General features: G+C 41.1%; 1 protein-coding gene across 6 annotated transcripts in view; it reads right to left on the reverse strand.

The window, feature by feature from the left end:
• Positions 1-270: 270 nt before the first annotated feature.
• The window catches only part of LOC135246811 (NACHT, LRR and PYD domains-containing protein 3-like), a 49808-nt gene continuing 24386 nt past the window's right edge, over positions 271-25692 (reverse strand). The window contains exons 5-9 of one of the 6 annotated variants that reach the window (XM_064320095.1): positions 17649-17985; positions 14870-16721; positions 10370-10543; positions 1867-2040; positions 271-1425 (exon numbers count right to left, since the gene is read on the reverse strand). In XM_064320095.1, coding sequence (XP_064176165.1) covers positions 1140-1425; positions 1867-2040; positions 10370-10543; positions 14870-16721; positions 17649-17985 — 2823 coding nt within the window. In that variant the 3' untranslated portion in view covers positions 271-1139. The remainder of the gene's footprint in view (positions 1426-1866; positions 2041-10369; positions 10544-14869; positions 16722-17648; positions 17986-25692) is intronic. The other 5 variants (XM_064320098.1, XM_064320097.1, XM_064320094.1 and 2 more) reach the window with 5 other exon arrangements.

Raw genomic sequence — 25692 nt, forward strand, 5'->3', positions numbered from 1 at the left:
TATTAAACTACTGCTAACATTAGCACATAACAATAAAGGCAAACTATCTAACAACAGTTATGTTTTGCTCCTGGGAAAGCGAACAACCAAAAACCTCCTGTCGGCAAGAAGGTGGCCGAATTAGCTAACCGGCTAGGGAGGAAAAATTGGAAAATTCCCTCCCTGTCCCCTGACGGCAACAGAGATTTTCACCTACTGAGCAAAACAATCTTTCTTTACTTTTAATATGGGTTTTAAAAACTAAAATGAAATAACAAATACACACTTCAAAGCACAATGAAATCCTGTAACTAACTTTTCCAAACTCCACAAGACTTCTTCCTCTCTCTCTCTACCACAAACAGGAAGTGCATGTCAGGCTCAAGCAATCGAGCCACAGCTGTGAGCATAGGGCAATCTGGGAGTTGTCCATATCTCCCCGTTGGTGGATCTTAAACACAACATGATGAAAGAGAACTTTAGGTTACTGTCGTAACCAGGGGTGCAACTGGTATTTGGGAGGTGGGTGGACCCTGAGATCCGGTGGGAGGTGGGTGAAGAAAGGTACAATGAATGTCTCTGCTCAAAACAGTTGTATCTTTAATGTATTGTGCGCACATTTGTAATTAAGGAAAACAATGTTTTGAAAAGAATGTATACATACTATTGATGCAAGCCTTTACATAATATATTTCAAGTTTATTGAGTGTCATTAATGCTGAGAATTATTTTTACCCACGAAAATAATCGGTCATCCTCCTCTTGTCCTCACTTTCTTCCTCCTTTATCCATCTTTCTTAAACTGGTGAGGTGCAAAACTTTCTTTTAAACTGATCATTGATCTTGTCACGTCCCTGCCGTTTCTCATGTTTTCTGTTTTGCCTCGTGTATCTTGTCTCTTGTTTCACCATCTTTGCTCGCCTCCACAGCGAAGGCGAGTCTCAGTTTCAGCGATCCCTGAATACCTCATTTTACCCACCTGTTTCCCCTGCATTCCGCACGCTTTCCCGTCACGCTCACCAGTATGTATTCTCGTGCTCGCCTACCACTCTCTGCCAGATCGTTGCCGCTGTTCCTTGCAACTTCTCGTCGGCTTGCGTAAAAGATTGCAAATTCTCTTTAGTCTTGTTCCCCGGTTTTTTCCTAGCTCCTGTTCCTCCTCAGGTCTGCTCCAGCCGCAGTCCTGCTCGGCCCCGCTCCTGCTTTTGTTCAGTCCTGCTCCAGCTCCAGCCCTGCTCGGCCCTGCTCCTGCTCCTGCTCGGACCTGCTCCAGCTCCAGTCTTGCTCGGACCTGCTCCTGCTCCTGCTTGTACCTGCTCGGGCTCCAGTCTTGTCCAGTCCGGTTCCAGCCTTTCCCAGTCCAGTTCCGGTTTTGAATTGCCCTGCTCAGTTTGGATACCTCTCAATAAACCAGTTGCTTTTCTCCTAAGCCTCTGTGTTCGAGTCCTGCGTTTGGGTCCAGCATTACACATCGTCACAGATCTCAAACTGTTTCAATTAATTTTCAGTGATTTCAGATGGATCTGAATGTCATTCAATAAAATAATGCAGAGGTCATGCCCTGGGATATTTTGATTTAGATTAGTCTCTTTACCCAGATTCCTGGATTCCTATGATTGAAGGTCTTGATGTCACAGAACGATTGAACGAATGCCTGGCAGCAGTAGATAGTCTCTCCAGGGTACAATGTCTTGCCGCCCATCATTTCATATGAGCACACCCCTGTTAATGTGCTTATACGCTAAATCGTATTCACACATAAACATTCTGGTTACAGGTTCTGAATATTAGTGAGGTTTTTTTCCACCCGGTGATAAAATTCACACTCTTACACACATCACACAAATTCTACCAATTTAAAGTCACACAGTACACAGCACTACTCACCCCAGTCTCTGCAGTTTACAGTTTGGACTCCTCAGTCCAGCACAGAGCAGCTTCACTCCTGAATCTCCCAGGTTATTGTAGCTGAGGTCCAGATCTCTCAGGGGTGAGTTTGATGACTGGAGAGCTGAGGCCACAATATTACAGGACTTCTGTGTGAGTTCACAGTAGTTCAGTCTGCAAAGAAGAGTTTATACATTCAACTCAGGAATTACTGGCACTCTTTATGAAAATCAGCAAAAAATATTGTGTAAGACAATCAATATACCCATTGATGCAAATTTTCCGCTCAAACATTTTGAGAAACTACTTACTTTCAGTATGATAAAAAAAATATTCTTTAAAAAAAACTTTTGAGTAATAGCAGTTTTCTCAAATGCTTAGAGGTCAAAATTATTGGCACCCTTAATGAATATTTAAAATAAAACTAAACAAAGTGGCATCTGAAGAAATTTTTTATTTTATTTGATCTCCAGAACTGCCCCCAGAAACTGTTAAGGGATCAGCTGAGCCCCTGTGCTGAGGCCATCTCAGGACCCCCTGGTGCTGCACACTAAGGGATCAGTGGGCAGGGAGTGGGGGAGCCCCGATACTCCCAGGGAGAGCAGGGGAGCAGTGCAGTACTGTATGACAGAGGAACATCTGCACATTGTGTTTATACATTAAAATACAGGAATAAGCAGTGAGCAGGCTGTACAGACCCAGCAGCGGTCTGTATTGTGATTAAAACTCAGACAGCAGTGTATTTACATGCACACATAACATGTTGCAGACAAAGATCACTCCATTTCAATATTGGATGTAAAACTCCAGGAAGCACTGTCGGACAACCGACATCCATCCATCATCCATCGATTATCTATACCCACTTATCCTGGGCAGGGTCGCGAGGGGTGCTGGAGCCTATCCCAGTGTGCATTGGGCCAGACAGGCTGTCAATCTATCGCAGGACACACACACCATGCACTCACACATTCATACCTATGGGCACTTTACTGTCTTCAATTAGCCTACCTGCCTGTCTTTGGACTGTGGGAGGAAACCGGAGTACCCGGAGGAAACCCACGTGGACATGGGGAGAACATGCAAAATAAAGGCCATTCTCCACACAGAAAGGCCCAGGCCAGATGTGGCAGGGCTCGGTTTGCGGGAGGAATTCAGGGCAATTAGAGGACCACGCCTACTGGTTAAGCAGACACATACCTGGATGATATTACGAATCAGTCCAGGATTTAGAAGTGTGCTTCTTTCCACAGTAGGCGTCTGAGACCGGGATCCCCCACGATGGTGAGAGAGAGCACGTACAGACCAGAGAAAAGGCTGAAAAGCGCTCGTATCATTTCATTTATTTTGTCTTTGTTATTTTAGTTTATTGTTTTTGCCCAGATCCCGTGAGGGTGACGGGCGAAGGTTTTTCTTTTGTGTTTGTTTGTGTTTACGCTCTCTCTCGCTATCCCAATAAAATGCTGGAGATATCTGGAATGTACACATCTCCCTGTGTCCAGCTCTTCTGTCCCTATTAGGGTAGTCATGGTGTGTGACACCGGATTTGAACCCAGAATCATCTTGCTGTGAGGTGACAGTGCTACCAACTGCACCACCGTGCCACCCTCAGACAAGTATTTTCAGTCAATGCCCTTGAACACGAGTGGTATTGCGTGCAAGAACCTCTCCCTTAACCTACATATAAAATGTATTTTACATGACTTAATTTAACAATTATTATTGAAAATGACATTTATAAATTAAATAGACAGATTCTTTGATAGGTCAGTCAACAGTAACCTGGTAGAATCAAGTGACAAGCCAAAACAAATTATGTATCAGGTCAGAAGACTAAATAATTTTATTAAATAAGGAGTCAATTAAAATAGTGAATTGAAATGATGCACTCTTGAAATTATGCACTTATTGAATGTATGCTCACTACATCTAAGGTACAAAACAGAAGAAATTAAGATTGAGAGACTGAAGAGCCAGACCTTATCAAAGTATGCCCCTCTTCCAGTGCCACAGGGACAAAGGAAATGAGCTAAAATGCACAACCAAAAGGGGGGGGGGGGGGGGCTCTATTATGACATGGACTGGCCTATCTAAAAGCTGACAGTGCACTCATTACATTAAAGTGACCTTATGTTGTTGAAAGCAGGGCTAAATAGTCATGACAGAAATATAATAGGTAGTATAAGAGGTAATTCCGTCCAGCTATTGTAAACCTATAAAAAGCATGGAAGTTTACTTCTTCTTCTAACATAGACATAAAGATTTTTCAATCAATGATTTCAATTTAATTCAATTCGATTTAAACTTAAGATCAAACGGAACCGGATCTTTATTTGTCCTATAGCCACACTGGGCCTCTGGCCTCGTAAATACCTTTGTCTTCTGCTTTGTTTTTTCCGAGACAGGAGGTGGGACCCATAGGTCGCCTGCCTCGATCAGGGTATCAGAGTGGCGTAAAGGACGTTTCCTTTAATGTTCGTGGAAGGGAGCGTAGGCAGCATGGCTGCACCGTCATGCAAAACAGGAAATTTTAGCTTATTTTTCCAGCAAATATGGATTGATGTCACATTTGAATAAAGGGCTATACCTTATTTAAGGTAAAAAGCAAACAAACTAGAGCCACATGAACAACTGTAACAACGGTTAATATAATAAAAATGGTTAATCTAATAACTTTGTCCTTCATGTAATAACTTTGTCCTCTTTACTGTAATAAATGCTGGTTAACCTGTTTGACCTTTACCAGTCTGGCTTTTGATCCGAGCACTCAACAGAGACTGCCCTCCTGGCTGTGACGGAGGCACTTGCCACTGCCTGATCCTACTAGAACTGTCTAAAGCATTCGACACTGTTGACCACAAACTACTCATCTCCACTTTGGCTGAGATGGGAATGAGCTGCTGTTCATCCGTCACAAGACCTCCCTACTGTGGGAGCTTTAATCACTGCTGGCGGCACCACAGTGACTGCCTCTCACTCTGAAAAGAGCCCGGGGGTGGTCCTGGATGACCAGCAGGACCTCCAGGAGCACGTCAAGGCAACATCATAGTCCGGCAGATTTCTCCTGTATAACATCAGGTTGATTTGACCATACCTGACGATGCACTCCACCCAGCTACTTGTCCAGGCTATGGTGACCTCCCGTCTTGATTACTGCAACTCCCTCCTTGCAAGCCCACCAGCTTGTGCCATACAGCCACTATAGATGATTCAGAATGCTGCTGTTTATCTTCAACCCTCCTATGTTCTCTCACATCACTCCCCTGCTGAGGTCACTCCACTGGCTACCGATCGCCGCCAGGATCAGGTTCAAAGTCCTGACCCTTGCCTGCACTGCAGCCAAAAGAACAGCTCCCGTCTACCTATAGGACACGATTCAATCCTACACGACAGCTTGACCACTCCACTCTGCGGCAGCAGGGTGACTTGCAGTCCCTGTGGGTGAATGGTTCTCCCTACCACAGATATTCTCCACACTAGCTCTCCAGTATTGGAATTAACTCCCTGTTCCTCCACGAACCACTCAGTCATTGCCCATCTTCTGCCGTAGTCTGAAAACGCATCTCTTCAGCCTGTACCTGGACTAATTATCACTACTCATTACATCACATTACAGGCATTTAGCAGATGCTCTTATCCAGATCGACTTACACATAGCATTTTACACATAGCACTTTACATTCTATCCATTTATACAGCTGGATATGTACTGAAGCAATTCAGGTTAAGTACCTTGCTCAAGGGTACAACAGCAGTGTCCTACCCAGGAATCTAACCTGCAACCTTTCGATTACAAGCCCAGTAATTACAAGCCCAGTTCACTGTGCTACACTGCCACCACTCCCAGGGCACTCTCTGCAGGGCACTCCCAATCTAGGATCACTTATCACTTGTACCCTTCTACCTTATTCCCGTAGCACAGTGTTACTCATTACGCGGCTCGTGAGACTTTGTTTTGCAGCTCATATAGATCCACTGATAACAATAAGAATATAGCTATAACTTACTTCTACAGGTTCCGTGTATGTCCTGTTTTAGCACATTGAAATGAATGATCCAGCAGATGGCAGCATACTGAAGATACATCAAAGAACGTAGGCTACGTAACAGCGAGGCATCATGGGTAGTCGTATAGCCTATGTGTGTAGCTTTGCATTTGAGAATGGTTTTGCAAGTTTAGCACGTAAGCCTAAATTCGATATTCCATAATGGCGTTTGATATAAGGTTATATCAAATATTGTCTCGGCCTCTGCCCACTCAAAATGGACAGATTTATGATTAGAAAAAAGCAGAACGAGAAAAGTGATTCTTCATTAACTGACGGTGACGGAGTTAGAAACAGGCCCAAACATGCACTGCAGCTCTCAGATTCGACATTAATGAGGAGGATAGAGTTTATTGGGAAAGATATCCAGGAACAACGAATTGCAGATCTTGCAGCGACACCATGTTACAGCATTGCACTTGATGAGAGCGTGGATATAAGCGACATGGCGCAATTGTGTGTGTGGGTCCACTTTATTCAAAAGAACAAATTTCGGGAGCAGCTGTTATATTTGTTACCACTTCATGAACAGACCAGTGGAGGACAATTTTCAAGCACTGTTGACCTTTTTTGCAGAGAAACAAATCAACTGGTCGAAACTTGTGTCGGTGTGCACCGACGGAGCTCCAAGCATGACAGGGAAGGAGAGAAGGGACTTATCGGACTGATGGAAGACAGCATTCCCAAGTTTGTCTCCTTTCATTGTATAATTCATCAAGAGGCACTGGTGTCAAAACTTAAAAACCAAGAGCTAAATAATGTGATGCAGCTCGTTGTGCGAGTCATCAACTTTATCGAGGCCAGGGCATTTAATCATTGGGAATTCCGTGCAATTCTGGAGGAATACGAGGCAGAGTACGGGGATCTGGTGATGCACAATGAAGTGAGATGGCTATCGCGTGGCCGGGTGCTTGAACAATTCTGTACTCAACTTCCTCACATCCCTGATTTTCTTGCAAGCAAGGGGAGGGCTGAGCCAAAGCTTGAGGATCCACACTGGATATTACAGCTGACACTCCTCACTGACATCACACCCCAGCTGAATTCCCTTAACCTCCAACTCCAAGGAAAAGGGAAGCACCAGGTAACATGCTAAGAGCAGTCACTGCTTTCCAGCACAAGATCACCACTCTCTTCATACCCAACAGAGAATGTCTTCACTTTCCCAATCTAAGAGCCTGCACAACTGATAACCCTGATCTACTGCAACATTTTGACTATGATGAATTTGTAGGCATATGGGAGGAAATAAGAAATGAATTTGAAAGGAGATTTCAAGATGTTGTGGGGTATAGGGAGCTTTTCAGTTTCATTGAGAACCCTTTTAATGTGCCATTGTCAAGCCTTACACCTGCTCTGAAAAACCTTTGTCCAGACCTTGCTGTAATACAGAGTGAGATTCTTGAGCTGCAGGTCAACGATGTACTGAAAACTGAGGCGTTGCTCATTTCTGGAGCATGGTCCCAGCCTCAGATTATCCACATTTAAAGCTCTGTGTGCAGAAGGTAATGAGCTTTTTTGTGAGCACTTACTCATGTGAGGCAACATTTTCTATAATGAGCATTGTCAGATAGAAGTAGACTTACAGATGTGCATCTTGATTGTTTGACTAGGATTTTTGTGAACTTTTTTATTTCATGTTGATAATGCTTATGTATAATTGCATATGTACAGACATACATAAGATGGGTTCCACTCCCAGCCTTACACACTCACACACAAGTATTATATCTTTTAATAATGCAATGCAATTATGAATTGAGAATAAAAAGAGATGTAAGGATGGAAAGCATGGTACTGTATTTTTTTAAACATACACAAAGATGGTAAATATCTTGAGAGTGATGATAAAAAACATCTGAGTTATATCTGCAATTTCTGTGGCTCTTTGAGTAATGGTTTTACTCATAAGTGGCTCTCCTAAGAAAATTAGCGAGTACCACTGAACCACGGCATCAACTGGAATTACACTGCATCGCACTCTAGTGGCTGTATGAGAACACCACAACTGATTATTGCCACTAACTTTTACTGCTGGTAGACACTAGATATTTTAAAACATGGTGTCTTCTGAAAATTCCACACATTGCACCTATTTTCTGTGTGTCCTTGCCCTATAATCCATCCATTCATTTCATTCTCGCACGCTTTTGCGAATATAACAGGCTAATTAGTGCGTTGCATTTAATTATTATTCTAACAATGACAATAATAATGATAATAAAAGCCTGATATATTGAGTCATTTTTTTCTTTTAAAACCCCTTATCAACATGTTTGGTAGACCTTGTGGAGTAATATAAACTGCACAAAAAATGTAATAAGTCGGGGCATTTGAAAGAATTAGAATACTTATCTAAGAAATACTCCTGTAAATGATGTTATCCTTTAGATGACAGGAGCTAGAGCCAGAGCATTGATCTTTGAATCAGGCTATTCCACACAACATGTCTGCTTACAGTGGTATAATATCCAGACTATTACTTGGGACTGGAACCACAGAAGAGTGACTAAACTAAACGGTGTAACACTGCATCTAAACAGCAGCTCACATGTTGTTCAGATGGACACTCTCCCACCAAGATGTACACACATACCCTGCCAGCCAATAGTTAATGCCTGGCTTTACCAGCCGAATAAAATACCATTTTATTCACAATCATTTCAGAAACAGCACAATCCTGCAGCACACACAGGTGTGTGATGAAGGAGTAAAACTCACCTTCATCAAAAGGTCAGTGTGTGAAAGAGAGTGGGGTAAATTTATGGATTTCATTAGAGTTCATAGCAGGTAGTGAATAATGGAGATGGATGTAGACTGCAATGTGTGACAGACCTGAAACATTTTACTATGCAGGTGGTCAATCGTTTACCATGTCAATCAGACATTCAGCATCCAGTCATCACCTGTGACCTGATACTACAGACTCCACTGAAACCTTACATTCTGCTCAGGAACCACAAACCTGCCAACCCTCAAAAGGTTTTATCCTGCTTTTATTTGCTTGTTGTGATAGAGGAGTAAGGTATATATGGGCAAAGAAAGAATTCTGGTGGACAGAGGAGTAAACTTAGAGAGAAAGAGCTTTTTAATATTTCACTGAATAGAACCATAGTCACAAATTATATTTAGTTAAATTTACAATCTCGAAGATTTCAGATTCGTTCTCTTTGGCGGTACCAATGGCGAGAAGCAGTAATTGCAGGTGTGTTTTTGGACCTCACTTCCCATAGATCCAACCGGATCCAACCAGTGTCACCTGTGTGACGTCAGTCAGTTGCAGTCTCGTGCATCATCATCGTGAATGATTGTATTGTGTATGTGTGATATTTTTTAAACAACTGCCTTGTTTCTAATTTTGCTAGCTAAACTGTTCGAGAATAAAGCTGAGCTGGGTGTTAAATTAGCAATCAGAATAAGAAGAATAAAACTAAAATAAATAAGATTTAATCAAAAAAGGGCATCAATGCTGAAGGAACATATGAGGAAGCGTAATAAAATAATAACAACGCTAATCCATACTGCCGTATTCTTTTATTTAGTTTTCTCCGGCTTGACATCTTTACACAGAAATCAGACCTGGCTCTGCTCCACCTATACCTTGTCAAATCACCAAGTGCAGTTTTAGAACGTTTACAATCAGACGTCTTGGAATTTTGCCAGTTGCATTCAGTCTTGTTGCGAATCATTGATCTGAACTGGCCTTTAGTTAGCTACATTGCAACGCTGCAACAAGGTAGAATTGCATTCGAGAGACGGTTTACAAGGTCGGTACCGGTCGGTAGCGTTAGCTAGCATTTTTTATAATTGTTAGCTGACATTAGATTGTGTTAATTACATTAGCTAGCTAGCTAACGCAACGTTACCTGATATGAGAGATGGATACTGTGCGCAACGTTGTCTAAACTAATGTTGCCTTTATTGACATGGTCCGGTAGCTAGCGTTAGCTGTGTAAATAGCTATGTAATTTACTAACGTTACATTGTCATCAAATGTAATACTAAATCTACATCAACAAATAATATGACCTCTCATGTTACACAAAAACTTATCAGGGTTCCATAACCACCCCCCCCCCCGCCCCCCACCCCCCACCTTTAACGCTAGCAGACACCGGAAAAAACAGTACGCCGCTCACACACAAGTGAGTTGAAGAGCAAGCCTGTTGCGTTAGCTCCGCCTACCCTCTCTGGCGGACCAACCACTGATGGGTGATGGAAAACGCGTCACTATCTATGCGCCGCTTGTGATTTTTTTCTCGGGAATGTCGCCACAGACACCCAGTTCTTTAATCATAAATTATAATAATAATAATAATAATATAAATTAATATAATAATATGCTCAATCACAATTGTGTTACCTAATTCAGCGATAGATAGTGACTTAACAGACATTTATTTTAATGAAAATCTTTATTATTACTTTAAGATCACACAGTACACAACGCCACTCACCCCAGTCTCTGCAGTTTACAGTTTGGAGTCATCAGTCCAGCACAGAGCAGTTCCACTCCTGAATCTCCCAGGTTATTGTAGCTGAGGTCCAGATCTCTCAGGGGTGAGTTTGATGACTGGAGAGCTGAGGCCATAATATTACAGCACTTCTGTGTCAGTTCACAGTTGTTCAGTCTGCAAAGAAGAGTTAATATATTATAGTATTATTATATTAGGTATATATGTAGCATGTATCTAATATGGGAAATGTGCCAATGATAGTGTTCAGTAATGAGGAGTGAAATTGATGATTTTAAGGTTGATGATGCTCTGAGGAAGATGTCTGTGCTACACTCTGCAGTATTTTGAACCTGAAAATTAAACATCCTGCTGGACTGAACTCTGACTGTTCTACAGATGTAATTCTGACCCAAATGTCCCCTTTTCTTATACTGTAAGTTCTCTGAATTGGGGCAAAGGGCTCATTTACCTTTGCTATGATCTTTTCTCTGGGCTTAGCCCTCCCATCCCATCCCAGAACTGCAGCTGCCATCTTTCAAAGTGGACAGTGAGTTAACTTGCAAAGCTGTTGAATGCTTGGCACAGCTACCACCAAAAGGAAAGATGCAAAATGATAACGCATATCTTCCAAAGAGGATAATGAGTTGGTTTCTTTAGTTTTGGTTTTCTGTGACAAACCACCCACAGCATTGCAATCTAAAATACAGTGAATAGTAGATTCACTTTAGAAGCAGAAAGACAAGGAAGTGATCTGTTCACATATAACCAGCTGTGTGTCCGGTCTTCTGGTATTACATATGACAGGTAGAGAAACAAGGTATTCCAAAGGTCTGTGGGAACACCTGTTACTGATATCTATGAGTTTATTTTGTTGCGATTGTGATATATTTGATGGCAGTGCCCAATGAGACATTATTCAGTCTGAGGCTCTAGGAAACTTCAGAAACTTCAGAATCCCTGTACAGGGATTAGCCTGAGACAAGCCTCAGAATTAACTCAAGAACAAGCGCTGGGGTTAGAGACTAATTTAACAGTTCCCTGAGAAGACCTCACACTGGCACCCATTATATCCTACGATTCCTCTAACTTCCTATTTGCACTCTATCTACAGGTACTATGCTGGAGATTCTGGGTCAGCCCATAAGAGAATAAAACAGAGACCAGGGTGGTACTACTGGCCATTAAAGACATTTACTGCCTGCCCTAGTCACCCAACATAGAAACACAAACATTTAATTCATAACCAATCATATCCCTCCCAAACCAAACTTAACATAATTTTAATCATGACATTGAAAAGAAGTGTTATCCTATCAAGTGGCTTAAAAGTAAAATATAAAAAGGGGTATAGATAAGTCTCTCCTTTGTTCTCTTCTAATCAGTAATTCATTATGCATAGACCAGGAAGAGAAGGGGAACCCCCCTCTTTCAAACACATGGCAGGGGTTCAAACAACATTTGTTCTTATAATTAAAACTTACAAGTAAAAGCAAGGAATGTTTTTTCTTCACAAGCAGTATGGCAATTACAGAAATAAGTATAACTAATTCACCAAACTGAGGTTGTGAAGAAAAGGTGTGAAGTGCATTTACAAGTCCAAGTCCAAGTCCAAGTTAAGAACAAATGTTTATTGAATACAGGCTTTAAAGTGTTGACTTGTTAAGCAGACATGAGCCTTTGTTCTTGTGTCTTAGCTTTGTCTTGCTTCTCAGCTGTGTGTCTTTGGCTTTGATCAGTTTTAATGTGGGAGAGACAAGCCGTGGTTTGGTTTTTTCTTTCATTCATGTCTTTCATGATTATCTTTTACTTCATTTCCAGGACTGTCTAATATCGTTTTTGATCATGTAGTTGAGCCTGTGTTATTAAATTAGATGTTTAATTGGGCCCTATTTTCTCAGTCAAGGCACAACTGTCAAACACTAGCAGCAGTATTTCAGTAATTTCTTGACTCCAGGCACTAGCACAACAGTGGCACAGTTGTAAAAGAGGCTGGTTCAATAAGAATAAATGGTTCTGTGGGTGTAGTTGGGTTTGCTTTCATTATTGCCAATCAGATCACCCCATTTCTTTCCCTTTAGGAAACACAGCCAAATGCTAATGTTACCATGGCTGAAGAGCAAGCGTGTTGTGATCATATCTACTGAAGGGAGGAGAGTTTTCTCTAGCATAACAAGAAGTCTGTACAACACTAAATTCCTAGGCCTTGCAGCAGGGCCCCTCCGTCTCCAGGCACCAAACTTCCCAAGGACAAGAATTAGAAAATATTGCATTTATGTGTGTGTCTGTGTGTGTGTGTGTGTGTCTATGTGCATGTCTTTTTTTTCTTTCTCTCTGTCTCTAATGGATTTCTATAAGTCCAAAATGGTGAGCTTGGCCTTTCTCCTTATCCTCCCCCCTGCCATCCTGCCAGGGAGAAACCGGCTATGATGCCATGCTGCCGAGGACTCTGAAAGCAACCGATCGATAAAAACCAAACTATTGTATCTGATATAAAGTTTTGTTTATGTAACGCTGAAGACTAAGAGGTCACCGTGTGCTTATCCAGTATTCACGCTATATGACTAGACACAGCCAAATATTTACTTTGTTAAAGCTTACGATATGCATATGTATTAACCATGTGCCAATCAGAATTATGTATGTTATTGTTAACCACTTTTTGCTAATAAAAGCAGGAACCGGACTTATCCATCTTGTTGTTTGTGCCAATCAGATGTAGAATTGTGTATGTTATTGTTAAAACACTTTTTGCTTATGAAAGCAGGGACTGCTCCTGCTTTCTTAAGTTCAGGCTTATCCATCTTGCTGTGTGTAGCTTCCAGACTCTTTCTGCAGAAATAAATCATATTTCTTACATGGATATACCTTGTCATGCTAGTTATTCTAAGGGGAGAATTTTCTCTGCCCAACATTATGAACAATTACAACCATTATGAGGACCTCTACAAACCAATGAAGATGAAACTGTATAGTTTTGATTAATTATTTTGTTAATATTTAAACGAAAGTGTATTATCTGTTCATATGCGAGTGCTAAGAGGTATAATAAACGGTTCTGTTCCTAAGAACAGTTCCGCAGGGAGAATATTCCCAGACTGGCCAGGAGCAGGAGACAGCTGGCAGAGACAGCCTCCATTCAGCCTCTCCATCCTGTTGCTGCCGCTACTGTTTCAGCTAGGCAGGCATCACGCTTGTGCACCAGAGGACAGGAAAGCAGCATTTTGTCTGGATTTACAACAGCCTTTTTTGCTCCTTGGCTGTCAATTTTTGTTTCACACCACTATTTTAAAATAAAAATTAAAAAAAATTCTACTTCAACGAAGTGTCATTCATTTCAGACATACACTTGATAAGATGAATGAACACTCACTAGTGAAATGGTTCCACAGCCAACCAGTCCCTGCTCTCTCATGCACTCTGTGCTCTGAAATCTGTGTAGTGATCGTCACATGCGACTCTGCTTCTCTCTGTATGAAAGTCCTGTAATGTGTCCTCTGTGAGGTCTATGTCACATCCATGGCGTATGGCTATGTAGTGTAGATCACAGCACACCACGGTCCACTCAATCATTGACCTAGCCCAGCCAAACACATATTTTAAAGCAAGTTTCCAGTGCGTTCTGGGCTCATTGTAAACACTGTCTGAGGGGTGTAAAGCCGGTCTCCCACCTGTCTCATTCAAGTAGCTTATACAATTAACTCCACTGCCTAAATAGCCAGCATTGGACTGCATAAATGAATACAGCTTTCCTTTAAAATAGCTAAACTGAAATATGTTATGTTGTGTTTATGGATTCACATCTGTGGCACAGTTATAATGCCAAAATAGCACAAGTTAAAACCTGGTATGGGTTGGTTTGACTGCAAACACATTATTCAACACCAAACTAACACAGTGCTGAATGTTTCTATTGACACATCCCCGACTGCATCAACAAACCCATGTTGACACAACCAGGTTAACTGCAGAAAAGTAACAACCCTGGTGAATTTGAAAAAATTTTAATATTTTATTTGCAAGACACAAGACAACCGATTCCACTCGCACCCAGGTGTGTTTCTACCTGTGCTGTCACCAAAATAGGACCCCTTTACATAATACTGTCACTTAATATAGCATCTCTTCATTTTAATCTGCTTGAATTGTATGTTCTAACAAAAGTTGATCCATCACATTATTCTGCCTATCAATTAACTCCTTATTTATTTCACATTTATTTGCTATCTTTGCAAATAATTAGTAAATGTATTAAATCAGTATATAGTAAAAGTAAATAAAATAAAATATATGGTAAGTGCTGAGGTTTTGCATTTGATGCTGCTTATGTTCTGGATATAAGACATTACATGAGGGCACAAGTTAAAACATCTTGATTCATAAATCTTTTTTTAACCGAATTTTCTGTTGCCCAGCAATTTTATTGCACTTTATTCTAACTAGAATTAGAAAGTGGGAAAATATGTGGTCAATCATCTACATTTTTAATGACATAATACTCACTTGGCCTTCCTGCAGTTCCTGATTACTGGTAGCAGTCTCTGATGACCTGCTGCTGATGTGTTGTAGGTCTTCAAGTCAAACTCATCCAGGACCTCTTCTGACATCAGTAGCACAAAGGCCAGAGCTGAACACTGGTGTGGTTCCAGCTTTTTAGCAGAACGTTTTCTTGATTTAAGGTAATTCTGAATTTCCTCCACTAGAGAGTTGTCATTCAGTTCATTGAGACAGTGGAACAGATTGATGGTCCTCTCTGCTGAAGATTCCTCTCTGATCTTCATCTTAATGTACTGGACTGTTTTCTCAATGCTCTGTGATCTGCTTCCTGCCCACAGACCGAGAAATAGAGTAAAACTGGGCCTTGTTTTGTGTCTTTCTGCATCAGATCGACTTCCTGTCATTATTCCCCCTAAGAAAGACTGAATGTACTCCAGAGAGAGGCCAAGAAGGAATCGAAGGAAAAGGTCCAGGTGTCCATTCTTATTCCTTAAGGCCTGATCCACTGCACTCCTGTGTAACTCAGACAACTGCACTCTGCCACTGTGAGGTTTTGATTCTTCTGCTCTGAGTACATTTCTGTTCTCATTTACCCATAAATGAAACACAAACAAGGCAGCCAGATACTCCTGAATGCTCAGATGCACAAAGCAGTAGACCTTCTGCTGATACAGCCGACACTCCTCTTTAAAGATCTCTGTGCACACCCCAGAGTACACTGAAGCTTCACAGATATCAATGCCACTCTCTCTCAGGTCCTCTTCATAGAATATCAGATTTCCCTTTTCCAACTGTTGAAAAGCCAGCTGCCCCAGTTTCAGGATGATTTCTGTATCTGACTCTGAGATCTCTGGGTTTGTCTCATCAGTGCCATGATACTTCTTATTCTTCACATTAGTCTGAATGAGCAGGAAGTGTGTGTACATTTCAGTCAGAGTTTTAGGCAGATCTCCACTCTCTGTTTCACCCAACACTGTCTCCAGAACAGTAGCAGAAATCCAGCAGAAGACTGGTATGTGACACATGATGTAGAGACTCCTGGATGACTTCATGTGTGAGATAATTCTGCTGGCCAGGTTCTGATCTCTGATTCTCTTCCTGAAGTACTCCTCTTTCTGTGGTTCATTGAACCCTCGTACCTCTGTCACCTGGTGGACACACTCAGGAGGGATCCGATTGGCTGCTGCTGGTCGGGAGGTGATCCAGAGGAGAGCAGAGGGAAGCAGATTCCCCTTAATGAGGTTGGTCAGCAGCACATCCACTGACGATGACTCTGTTATATCACAGCAGTTCTTATTGCTTTGGAAATCTAGAGGAAGTCGACACTCATCTAGACCATCAAAGATAAGCACCACTTTTACTTCATCACCTTCAACACTTTGGATCTCTTTCAGTTCTGGAAAGGAGTGCTGCAGAAGTTGCATCAGACTGAAGGCTCTTTGCTTCTTCAAATTCAGATCTCGGAAGGGGAGAGTGAAGATGAAATCAATGTCCTGATTGGCTTTTCCATCTGCCCAGTCCAGAATGAACTTCTGCACAGAGACGGTTTTCCCAATGCCAGCGATGCCCTTTGTAAGCACAGTTCTGATGGGTTTCTCTTGTCCAGGTAAAGGCTTAAAGATGTCATTGCACAGGATTGCAGTCTCCTGTGTGGTTTGACTCTTGGATGTTGACTCAATCTGTCTGATCTCATGTTCATTATTGACCCCCCCACTTCCCCCCTCTGTGATGTAGAGCTCTGTATAGATCTCATTGAGAAGGGTTGGGTGGCCCTGCTTTGCTAATCCTTCAAATATGCATTCAAACTTCTTCTTCAGATGAGTTTTCAGTTCTTGCTGGGCTCTTTTTATGGATTCATCTGAAGAGAGGAAATATGAGAAATAATCATTTTAAAGATGTGATTAATATTTCTCTCTCAATAACGGATTTTAAGAAAAAACAGCCAATGAAAATATTAATACATTCAGTTTTCACAGTATTTCACACATCAGTGTTACATACCTCACACAGCATTACACACCTCTCTCACAGTGTGTTACACACATCTCACACAGCATTACACACCGCTCTCACAGCATTACACACCGCTCTCACAGTGTGTTGCACACCTCACTCAGTGTGTTACACACCTCACACACAGCATTACACACATCTCTCAGTGTGTTACACACCTCTCACACATCATTACGCACCTCTCTCACACTGTTACACACTTCTCACACAGTATTACACACCTCTCTCAGTGTTACGCGCCTCTCATACAGTATTACATAACTTGCAATTATAATCCATCACAAATACAACAAATCAGCAAGAAAGTACATACTGTTGCATTTGTACAATAAAGATGAAGGAAGAAACTGAAAATGGGTTCAAATGTCCTTCTACACTTCATTTCTCAGGTTTATTTTGTGGACGTGTCCTTGTGGTAAAGTCTTTAAAGGGTAATTTTAAAATGTAATATTTTTATCCTGAGTGCTCTTTAGCCCTGGATACAACCTCAGGGCAGTCTGTCTAATGGGAAAGTGGTTTAGTCACTGGCTTTTGAGCACAAGGTTCCTGCTTTAAATCCCCCTCAGGTACATTTAATCTCATGCACATTTGCTTACCCCCATAATCACTGCTTGATGCTATAGTTTCATTGAAATGCCTTTGTGTGCGCATTGGTTGTGACATTTTCTATATGTAATATTGTGAATGTAAAACACTATCGTGAAAGTGTGGATGCTATAGCTAATTTCAGCATTTGAATGGACACACATTAGCAATGAGACAAAGCTCTTACTGTGCTGCTCATCTCTCTCCAGTGAGTCGGCAAGATCCTTCTGCTTCATGTTCCTCAGGATGTGGAGTGTGATCTTCAGAGACCTCTCACTGCCACAGGTCTCCAGCAACTTCTCAACTATGTACAGGGCCTTAGGATCCTCCTGCTCTCTCTCAGTGCATTCTGGGTAATCAGCAATTTGATGACTCTTGAACAATTCCTTCATCTTCATGAACTTATCCACCACATAAGGATCTTCAGACAGACTCTGACAGCATTCTGGACAATCCTGACTCAGATGGCTTTGAAACAGTTTCAACTTCTCATCCTTCAGCTTCATCAGAGTGTGCAGAAGAGACTGAAACAAACACATGAAGAGGTGTGCTGTATCAGTGTGAAATAAACGCATTATGAGGTGTGCTGTATCAGAGTGAAATAAACACATGAAGAGGTGTGCTGTATCAATGTGTGAAATAAACACATGAAGAGGTGTGCTGTATCAGTGTGAAATAAACACATGAAGAGGTGTGCTGTATCAGTGTGAAATAAACACATGAAGAGGTGTGCTGTATCAGTGTGAAATAAACACATGAAGAGGTGTGCTGTATCAGTGTGAAATAAACACATGAAGAGGTGTGCTGTATTAGTGTGAAATAAACAGGAAGAGGTGTGCTGTATCAGAGACTGAAATAAACACATGAAGAGGTGGGTTGGCAAGTATGTTAATTAATCATAATTGACCATTAATAATATTATCAAATAATAATTATATAAATGTTCCAAAAATCCCGGCCGGACCCACCCAACACACATGATGACTGGCTCCAGCCCCCACACAAACCTGACCAGATGGATGGATGGATGGAATTTTGTCTTGTTTGTTTTTTTTCCCTTGACAAACACCTTTATTATTTAGGTTGGCCCAGTGTAAAATACTCAGTTACATGAACTTGGTTATTTTGTTTTTGTATTTGAATGGAGTATAAAATGTAGAAAAAATAATATTTTGCTGAATACCTCAATATTAATTTAAGTCAAATAAAGTTAATACAACTTCTTTATGTTTGCTCAGCCAACATAATAGAATTGTCACCAGATCAAAGATTTTGTAATCCAAAGAATGTTGAAAGTACAGCAAGCTTAAAAGTGCTAATGGAAACAGCTACTTAAAATTTTTTAGATGGGAGAACCAAACATGATTTCACAGGGTGTTCTTTATTACAGTTGCTGAACCAAATGCTCAAGTAAACGCACCAGGATCCCTTTTTTGTGGCAAGTGTTTGACAGCTAGAAAAGAGACATATGCTTCCAGACACCAAGCATGCAGCAGTGCTAAACGCTCATATTAGAAATCCAGCTTTTGCTCCTGATTGATTTATGTGGTTATGTGGGATACTACTCGTGATAAATCAAGAATTTCCATAGAATAATGCAGTTTCTCTGTGCAATACATTTAGTAAATGCCAACTGTGAACTGAATTATTTTTGTTTAAGAGTCTCAATTTGGAGTCTTCCTCTGCTGCCATTTGTGGGACCTGCTAAAGGAATCTGGACTTTCTGTCAGGCAGGGAGGATCAGGCAGCACTCCAGAACTGGATTAGACGTTAAGTTGTGTCTTTTGAGGGGTTAAATGCAGCACATTAGCATTAGCACTAACGCTTCTTTTGCATAGCCAGGAGCTTCACTTACCGTTTCCACTAAAGATTCCCTTCTTCCCAAACATTTCCGATTTTTAAATCCAGGGAAAACATTTATACCATTTGGTGATTTGGCACTCTGGTGATCTTACACTCTGTGCAAAGTGGCGGTAACCCAAACACAAGTGTCTTTGCTACTTTCAGACTGACACAGTAATTTTCCTGTCCAGAGCTGGCGCTGTTTAAATAGCAAATGAATTTGCTCCCATCTGGGCGAGTTGGTCTTAAGATCAGGTGTGGTCAGGTGCATCGCAATTTTGATCCAACTTTTTTTTTTTTAAAAGACAAACTAAAAACCGCATTGCTACTTTAAGGGCTCAATATTAATACAGAAATGTGCACCTACATAAACACCATTTACCCTGCCTGTTACGCTCACAGGGGCGCATACACACATCAAGATTACAATGTGAAGGATTATTATTGTGTATATCAAAAATACACAATAATAAATATAACGGCATAAGAGATCAATATTGATCTGAATTAGACAATCGCAGTAATGAGAAATAAAACTGGCCATAATATATGTGAACCATAGGGGAGCCCACTCCATCAACATCCAGGAGATGTGCCGTATGATTACCCATGTATTTGCAGATTATCCTGGATAAAGACATAACTCCTTTATATTGGCCAACTCTGTCATACCTGCAGTCTTCTAGGGCATGTGTCAAACTCAAGGCCCACGGGCCACATCTGGCCCGGCATACAATTATATTTGGCCCGCGAGGTCATTTTATATAGATCTATTATTATTGCTATTAATGGACCAGCGATATGAAGCGCTGATAACACACAAACTACAGATCCCATAATGCAGCGCAACAGCTCCCTTGCCCAACGATAGGTTACACGGGAACATTCCTGCGTCAATCAACTCAAGCGTCTGTTGCTGTTTACAACCTTACTGTAAAGTCAAAGCTAGCCCCTAACAATGGCGAAAAGAAAGGTTGATTCTGAAAACAGAGCCTTTCAAAACCGATGGGAGGCTGAGTATATGTTTATTGACATTGCCGGTAAACCCGTGTGCCTTATTTGTCAAGGAAATGTGGCTGTAATTAAGGAATTTAATCTAAGACGGCACTTCGAGACAAAACACCAGGATCAGCTGAAAAACCTGAGTGCAGAGCAGAAGCTACAGAAAGTAGAAGAGTTAAAGAAGAATCTGACATCTCAGCAGACGTTTTTCACCAGAGCGAAATCACAGAGTGAAGCTGCTGTGAAAGCAAGCTTTATTGTGGTAGAAGAGATCGCCAAATCAGCCCGGCCATTTACCGAGGGAGAGTTTCTGAAGAGCTGCATGATGAAGGTGTGCGATGTCTTGTGTCCAGACAACAGGCAGATATTGGCAAATGTAAGCCTGAGTAGAAATACGGTTGCTGATCGGGTTTGTGAGATGGCCACTGATTTAAGAACACAGTTGATGGAAAGAAGCAAAGACTTTATTGCATACTGTCTTGCTGTGGATGAAAGTACTGACATGACGGACACTGCACAGCTAGCCATCTTCATCCGTGGAGTGGACTCCAGTTTGTGCGTCACAGAGGAAATATTAGACATTAAATCGATGCACGGGACAACGACAGGAAAAGACATTTTTGAAAACGTATGTCAAAGTGTAACCGACATGAAACTGCCCTGGGACAAACTGATTGGACTTACAACAGATGGAGCGCCGGCGATGTGCGGCGAAAAAAATGGGCTAGTGGGGAGGATGCGGGTAAAGATGCAGGAGGAGAACTGTACTGGTGAGTTGAAAGCATATCACTGCATCATACATCAGGAAACGCTGTGTGGTAAAGTGTTAAAAATGGAACATTTAATGAGCACTGTAACGCAAACCGCAAACTTTATCCGAGCTAAAGGTTTAAATCACCGGCAATTTCAGTCTTTTATGCGAGAAATAGATTCAGAGTTTGCCGACATTCCTTATCATACAGAGGTGCATTGGCTGAGTCGAGGAAAAGTTCTCAATAGAGTTTTTGAGCTACACAAGGAAATTTGTCAGTTCATGGACAGTAAAGGAAAAGACTCCACAGTTTTTCGGGATGAGAAGTGGAAATGTGAGTTGGCGTTTCTGGCAGACATAACAACTCATCTCAACGTCTTGAACCTTCAGCTCCAGGGACGTGACCGCATGATCACTGACATGTATGATGCAGTGAAGGCATTTCAAGTGAAGCTGCTCTTATGGGAGACACAAATGCACCAGTGCAACTTGCCTCACTTTCCCTGTTGCCAAGTAATGTTGAACCAAGTCGGTGCAACGATGTTCCCTAATGCGCACTTTGCTGACAAACTGAGCGCACTTCGCACTGAGTTCTTACGGCGCTTTGGAGACTTTGAAGCACAAAAAAGGAATTTTGAGCTGCTTCGCAACCCATTTGCCGTCGACGTGGAAACTGCACCTGTACAGATTCAGATGGAGCTGATAGAGCTGCAGTGTAATGGGACACTAAAGGCAAAGTATGACACTGCAGGGCCCGCACAGTTTATTCGCTCCATTCCTGAAGCAATGCCTCAGCTCCGTCTACATGTGGCTCGAACCTTGTGCATGTTTGGTAGCACATATCTGTGTGAGAAGCTGTTCTCAGTGATGAAGATTAACAAAACAGCACACAGGAGTCGTCTCACTGATGAACACCTGCAGTCCATCCTGAGAATCTCCACAACACAGAATCTTACACCAAACATAAATTAACTTGTTGCCAAGAAAAGATGCCAAGCATCCAGCTCTGACAAAACAGCATAAGAGCAAAGAAAACTGAATGTTTTGATTTGTTATTTTTATTTTTTGCTGAAAAGCACAAATTTTATTTATATTTCCAGAGTTTTTTGGACCATGCTCATATTTTGAATTTGTATAATTTTGACAAGAGATATTTTTATTGAGAGCTAAGTATTTTAAGTTATATATATTAAGTTAATTTATTCTAGAATAATATTCCTGTCTGTTTTTATTCATATTTATGTTCAAAAAACATTTAGTTTTAGCGTGTTCAATAAATGTTTATCCTGTTCGGCCCGCGACCTAAAGTGTGCTTTGAGTTTTGGCCCCCTGTGCAATTGAGTTTGACACCCCTGAGCTAGACATTAAACAGCCTAGCTAGGCAGCAGACTAACATCTTTCAGATCTAGGTTACTGCAAAAACGATTTTTATTCAGACAGGACAATGAATATGAAACACGACATTAAACCCGGTCAACATATAACGAACACAACTGTCTGTCAAAAATAGGCGACACGCCCACAAACAGCCGATTGTGGGGACGCGGCGCGGCGACAAGCGGCCGTCGCCGCGTATAGTGTGGCTTCAGCCTTAGACCTGGACCTGAGATACAGTCAGGCCACCGGCAGCATACCAGTGCTTTTTCCACACCACTTTCCCCTTTGCCTGAGTAGCTGCTGGCCCTATATAGGCCTCATGGTCTCACTCCAGGCGTGTGCTGGCTTTCTCCTCACTGAGTGACTAACAGAGTCTCTGATTCCCGTTTTTTTTTTTTTTTTTTGTGGCAGACTTGGACGTGCCCCTCTTTGTGGCCTCAATTTTGGACCCACCTGCACTTCCCTAGCACTTTTGCTTTCCTCAACATTTGAGTAGCCTGATCTTGTTTTGTGTTTCACTTTTCCCCTGTCTTCATTCATTGTGATACCGCTGTCACAATAACAGTCCTCACACAAAAAATGGCTACAAAGCTTCAAAAAAAAATGTAATTATTTATTTTTTATTAGTTTTCTTTAACGCAGATTCATGCACAAACGTTTCGGCATGTTGCCTTCTTCAGTGTGCAGGTACAATAATTAAGACATTCCACCTTCTTATAAACAGGTAACAGCTGCCTTTCATTAGGGCTGCTGGCCAATTATTATGAGACAATTATTTATTAAGGCTGCTAGACAATCATAGTGAGGCAATTAGATAAATTGGTAAATTGGTTAATAAGAGCAATCAAGGAGAATAGTAGAGGGGTGAATGTATCCACAAGTGGCCACAATAGAAGACATCAGGCTAAGCCGTTCATAAATCTATGTGGCCACTCATGAGCCCAGTCACGCCCCTCAATCACAAATGCATTCAGGTTATACACAGTAAAATCAAAATCAACAAAAAAGCAGGCATAAAGGCCATACACAGAAATCTAAAGAAAAGGAATAAGGTCCAGCTCCTCATTGAGGCCCCCTGGTGACACAGATTTGAGTCTATATCCAGAAGTCCTCTCTTTGGAGTAGTTTTTTCTCAAAGTCACCTCCCCTGCGGGCTGGCGTTACCTTTTCTATACCCATACATTGAAGGTCTTTAATAGAGTGTTCCTGTTCAGTGCCTTGCCACTGGTGAGGTGATATCACATCTTCTTATAGAGGATTTATGTTCCCCAAGTCATTGTTTTAAAGCATGTGTAGTTTTACCTATATACACCTTGGGGCAGGGACACTTCAACAAGTAGATTACACATTTTGCACTGCAAGTGATACAAGATTTAATTTGATAAGATCTGGATGTTTGGGGACACACAAAATGATGTCCTTTCATCATATTACCTCAAGATGCACAGCTCCTGCAAGGGAAACAACCAGTTATAAAAGCTTGTTTTTTCTCTTTAACTACGTCTGACTTCACTAGCATATTAGCCACATTACTGGCTCTTTTATAAGTAAATAGAGCGGGGCTCTGAAAGGCTTGATTTAAGGAAGTGTCTGAGGACAAAATATGCCAGTGCTTGTTTACGATAGATCTAACTTTGTTAGAACAGTCATTGTAAGTCAGAACATAGCTAACAGAGAATGTCTTTTTTTTTGCTTACTCTGTGTTTTATTTAGCAGGTCATTTCTATTGAGACCTTTGACCTTTTGTTTAGCGTCATTAAGCCATACTTCAGAGTATCCTCTTGAGCGAAAAAGCTCAATGAGGAGCTCCGGTTGTTTGTCATATTCTTCTTCAGTGTCACAGATACGGCGAAGCCTATGCAACTGACTCACAGGTAACCCTTTCTTTAATGGTAATGGGTGATAACTGTCAGCTGACAAAATTGTATTTTTGTCAGTGGGCTTTCTATATACTGTAGTACTAAGGGAATTGCCTTTTTTAGTGACCAAGACATCTAAGAAGTGAATAGCTTCTGGACTCTTATAAACTGAAAAGGAAATAGATGGTAGTTTTGAATTAATGTAATTAACAAATTCCATTATCTTAATTTCTGAATCGTTCCATATCATAAAACATCATCAATATACCTTGTCCAGTATTTAATAGAACTTATGTAAGGATTGTTCTCATAAATACAATCAAGTTCAAATTTTACCATGAACAGATTAGCATAGTTGGGGGCAAATGGAGTCCCCATGGCAGTGCCATGTGTTTGCAAGTAGTAATCTTTATCAAAGAGAAAATAATTGAGTGAGACTGATAATAAACTCAGTAGGCACACTGCCTACATGATTGGAAATAAAGAATCTCAGAGCCTCCAGGCCGGGATGCGTAGGTACGGAGGTGTATAGAGAACCAACATCTAATGTAACTAAAAAGTCACCTTCATCTATGTTTGACAATGCTTGTAAATTCACTAAAAATCTGTGGTGTCTTTCAAGTATGATGGTAATAGTTTAACTATGGGGTAAATATGAAAGTCCACAAACCAAGAAATGTTCTCAGTAAGGGAGCCGATGCCTGATACTATAGGCCTCAAAGGAGGATTTTCAAGGGATTTATGAATCTTAGGCAATGCATATAGTACAGGTGTGGTAGGGTGATTCACAGAGAGATATTTAAATTCCATTTTTTCATCTTATAATCTCTTCAGGTGCATGTCCTTTACTCTGTTATAGCATACTGTCCAGTCCATCTTGCCATGTCTTGTAAATAAAATCTCATAAAAAAAACGTTTTCAATGTACAAAAATTCCAAGTTACTCACACATACAAGACATACACAATCTATAACTCATTCATTCAGACTGCCAAAATCCAGACCTCCCATTAAAAGTATTGATATCAAAATGACGCCAAGTTACGGTACTACAAACAATATAGGCTATCTTGCTTCGCCAAAATTATATAAGATGTATTCCAAAGCAATGCTACCCAATATTTCCTCAATTCTTTCAAGTCACTTAAATTCCTTCCCTCTTACAAAAAGGGGGAAATACGTGTGGTTCCCAGAGATCGAACCCAACGTAGTTTTTATTTTCATTGTTTCCAGCTCCCAAAGAAGAATGGTTCGCAAATTCCTATCTTGGATCTCAATGTTAAACAAACATTTGAGGCAATCTAATTTCAAAATGTTAACATGCAGCACTCTTTCACGTTCAATATGTCAGAACGACTGGAAGATTTTGTGCAATTCTTTTAATCAATCGTCGGCACCCAA

This window comes from Anguilla rostrata, unplaced genomic scaffold, assembly GCF_018555375.3.
Source record: "Anguilla rostrata isolate EN2019 unplaced genomic scaffold, ASM1855537v3 scaf0936, whole genome shotgun sequence".
Lineage (NCBI taxonomy): Eukaryota > Metazoa > Chordata > Actinopteri > Anguilliformes > Anguillidae > Anguilla > Anguilla rostrata.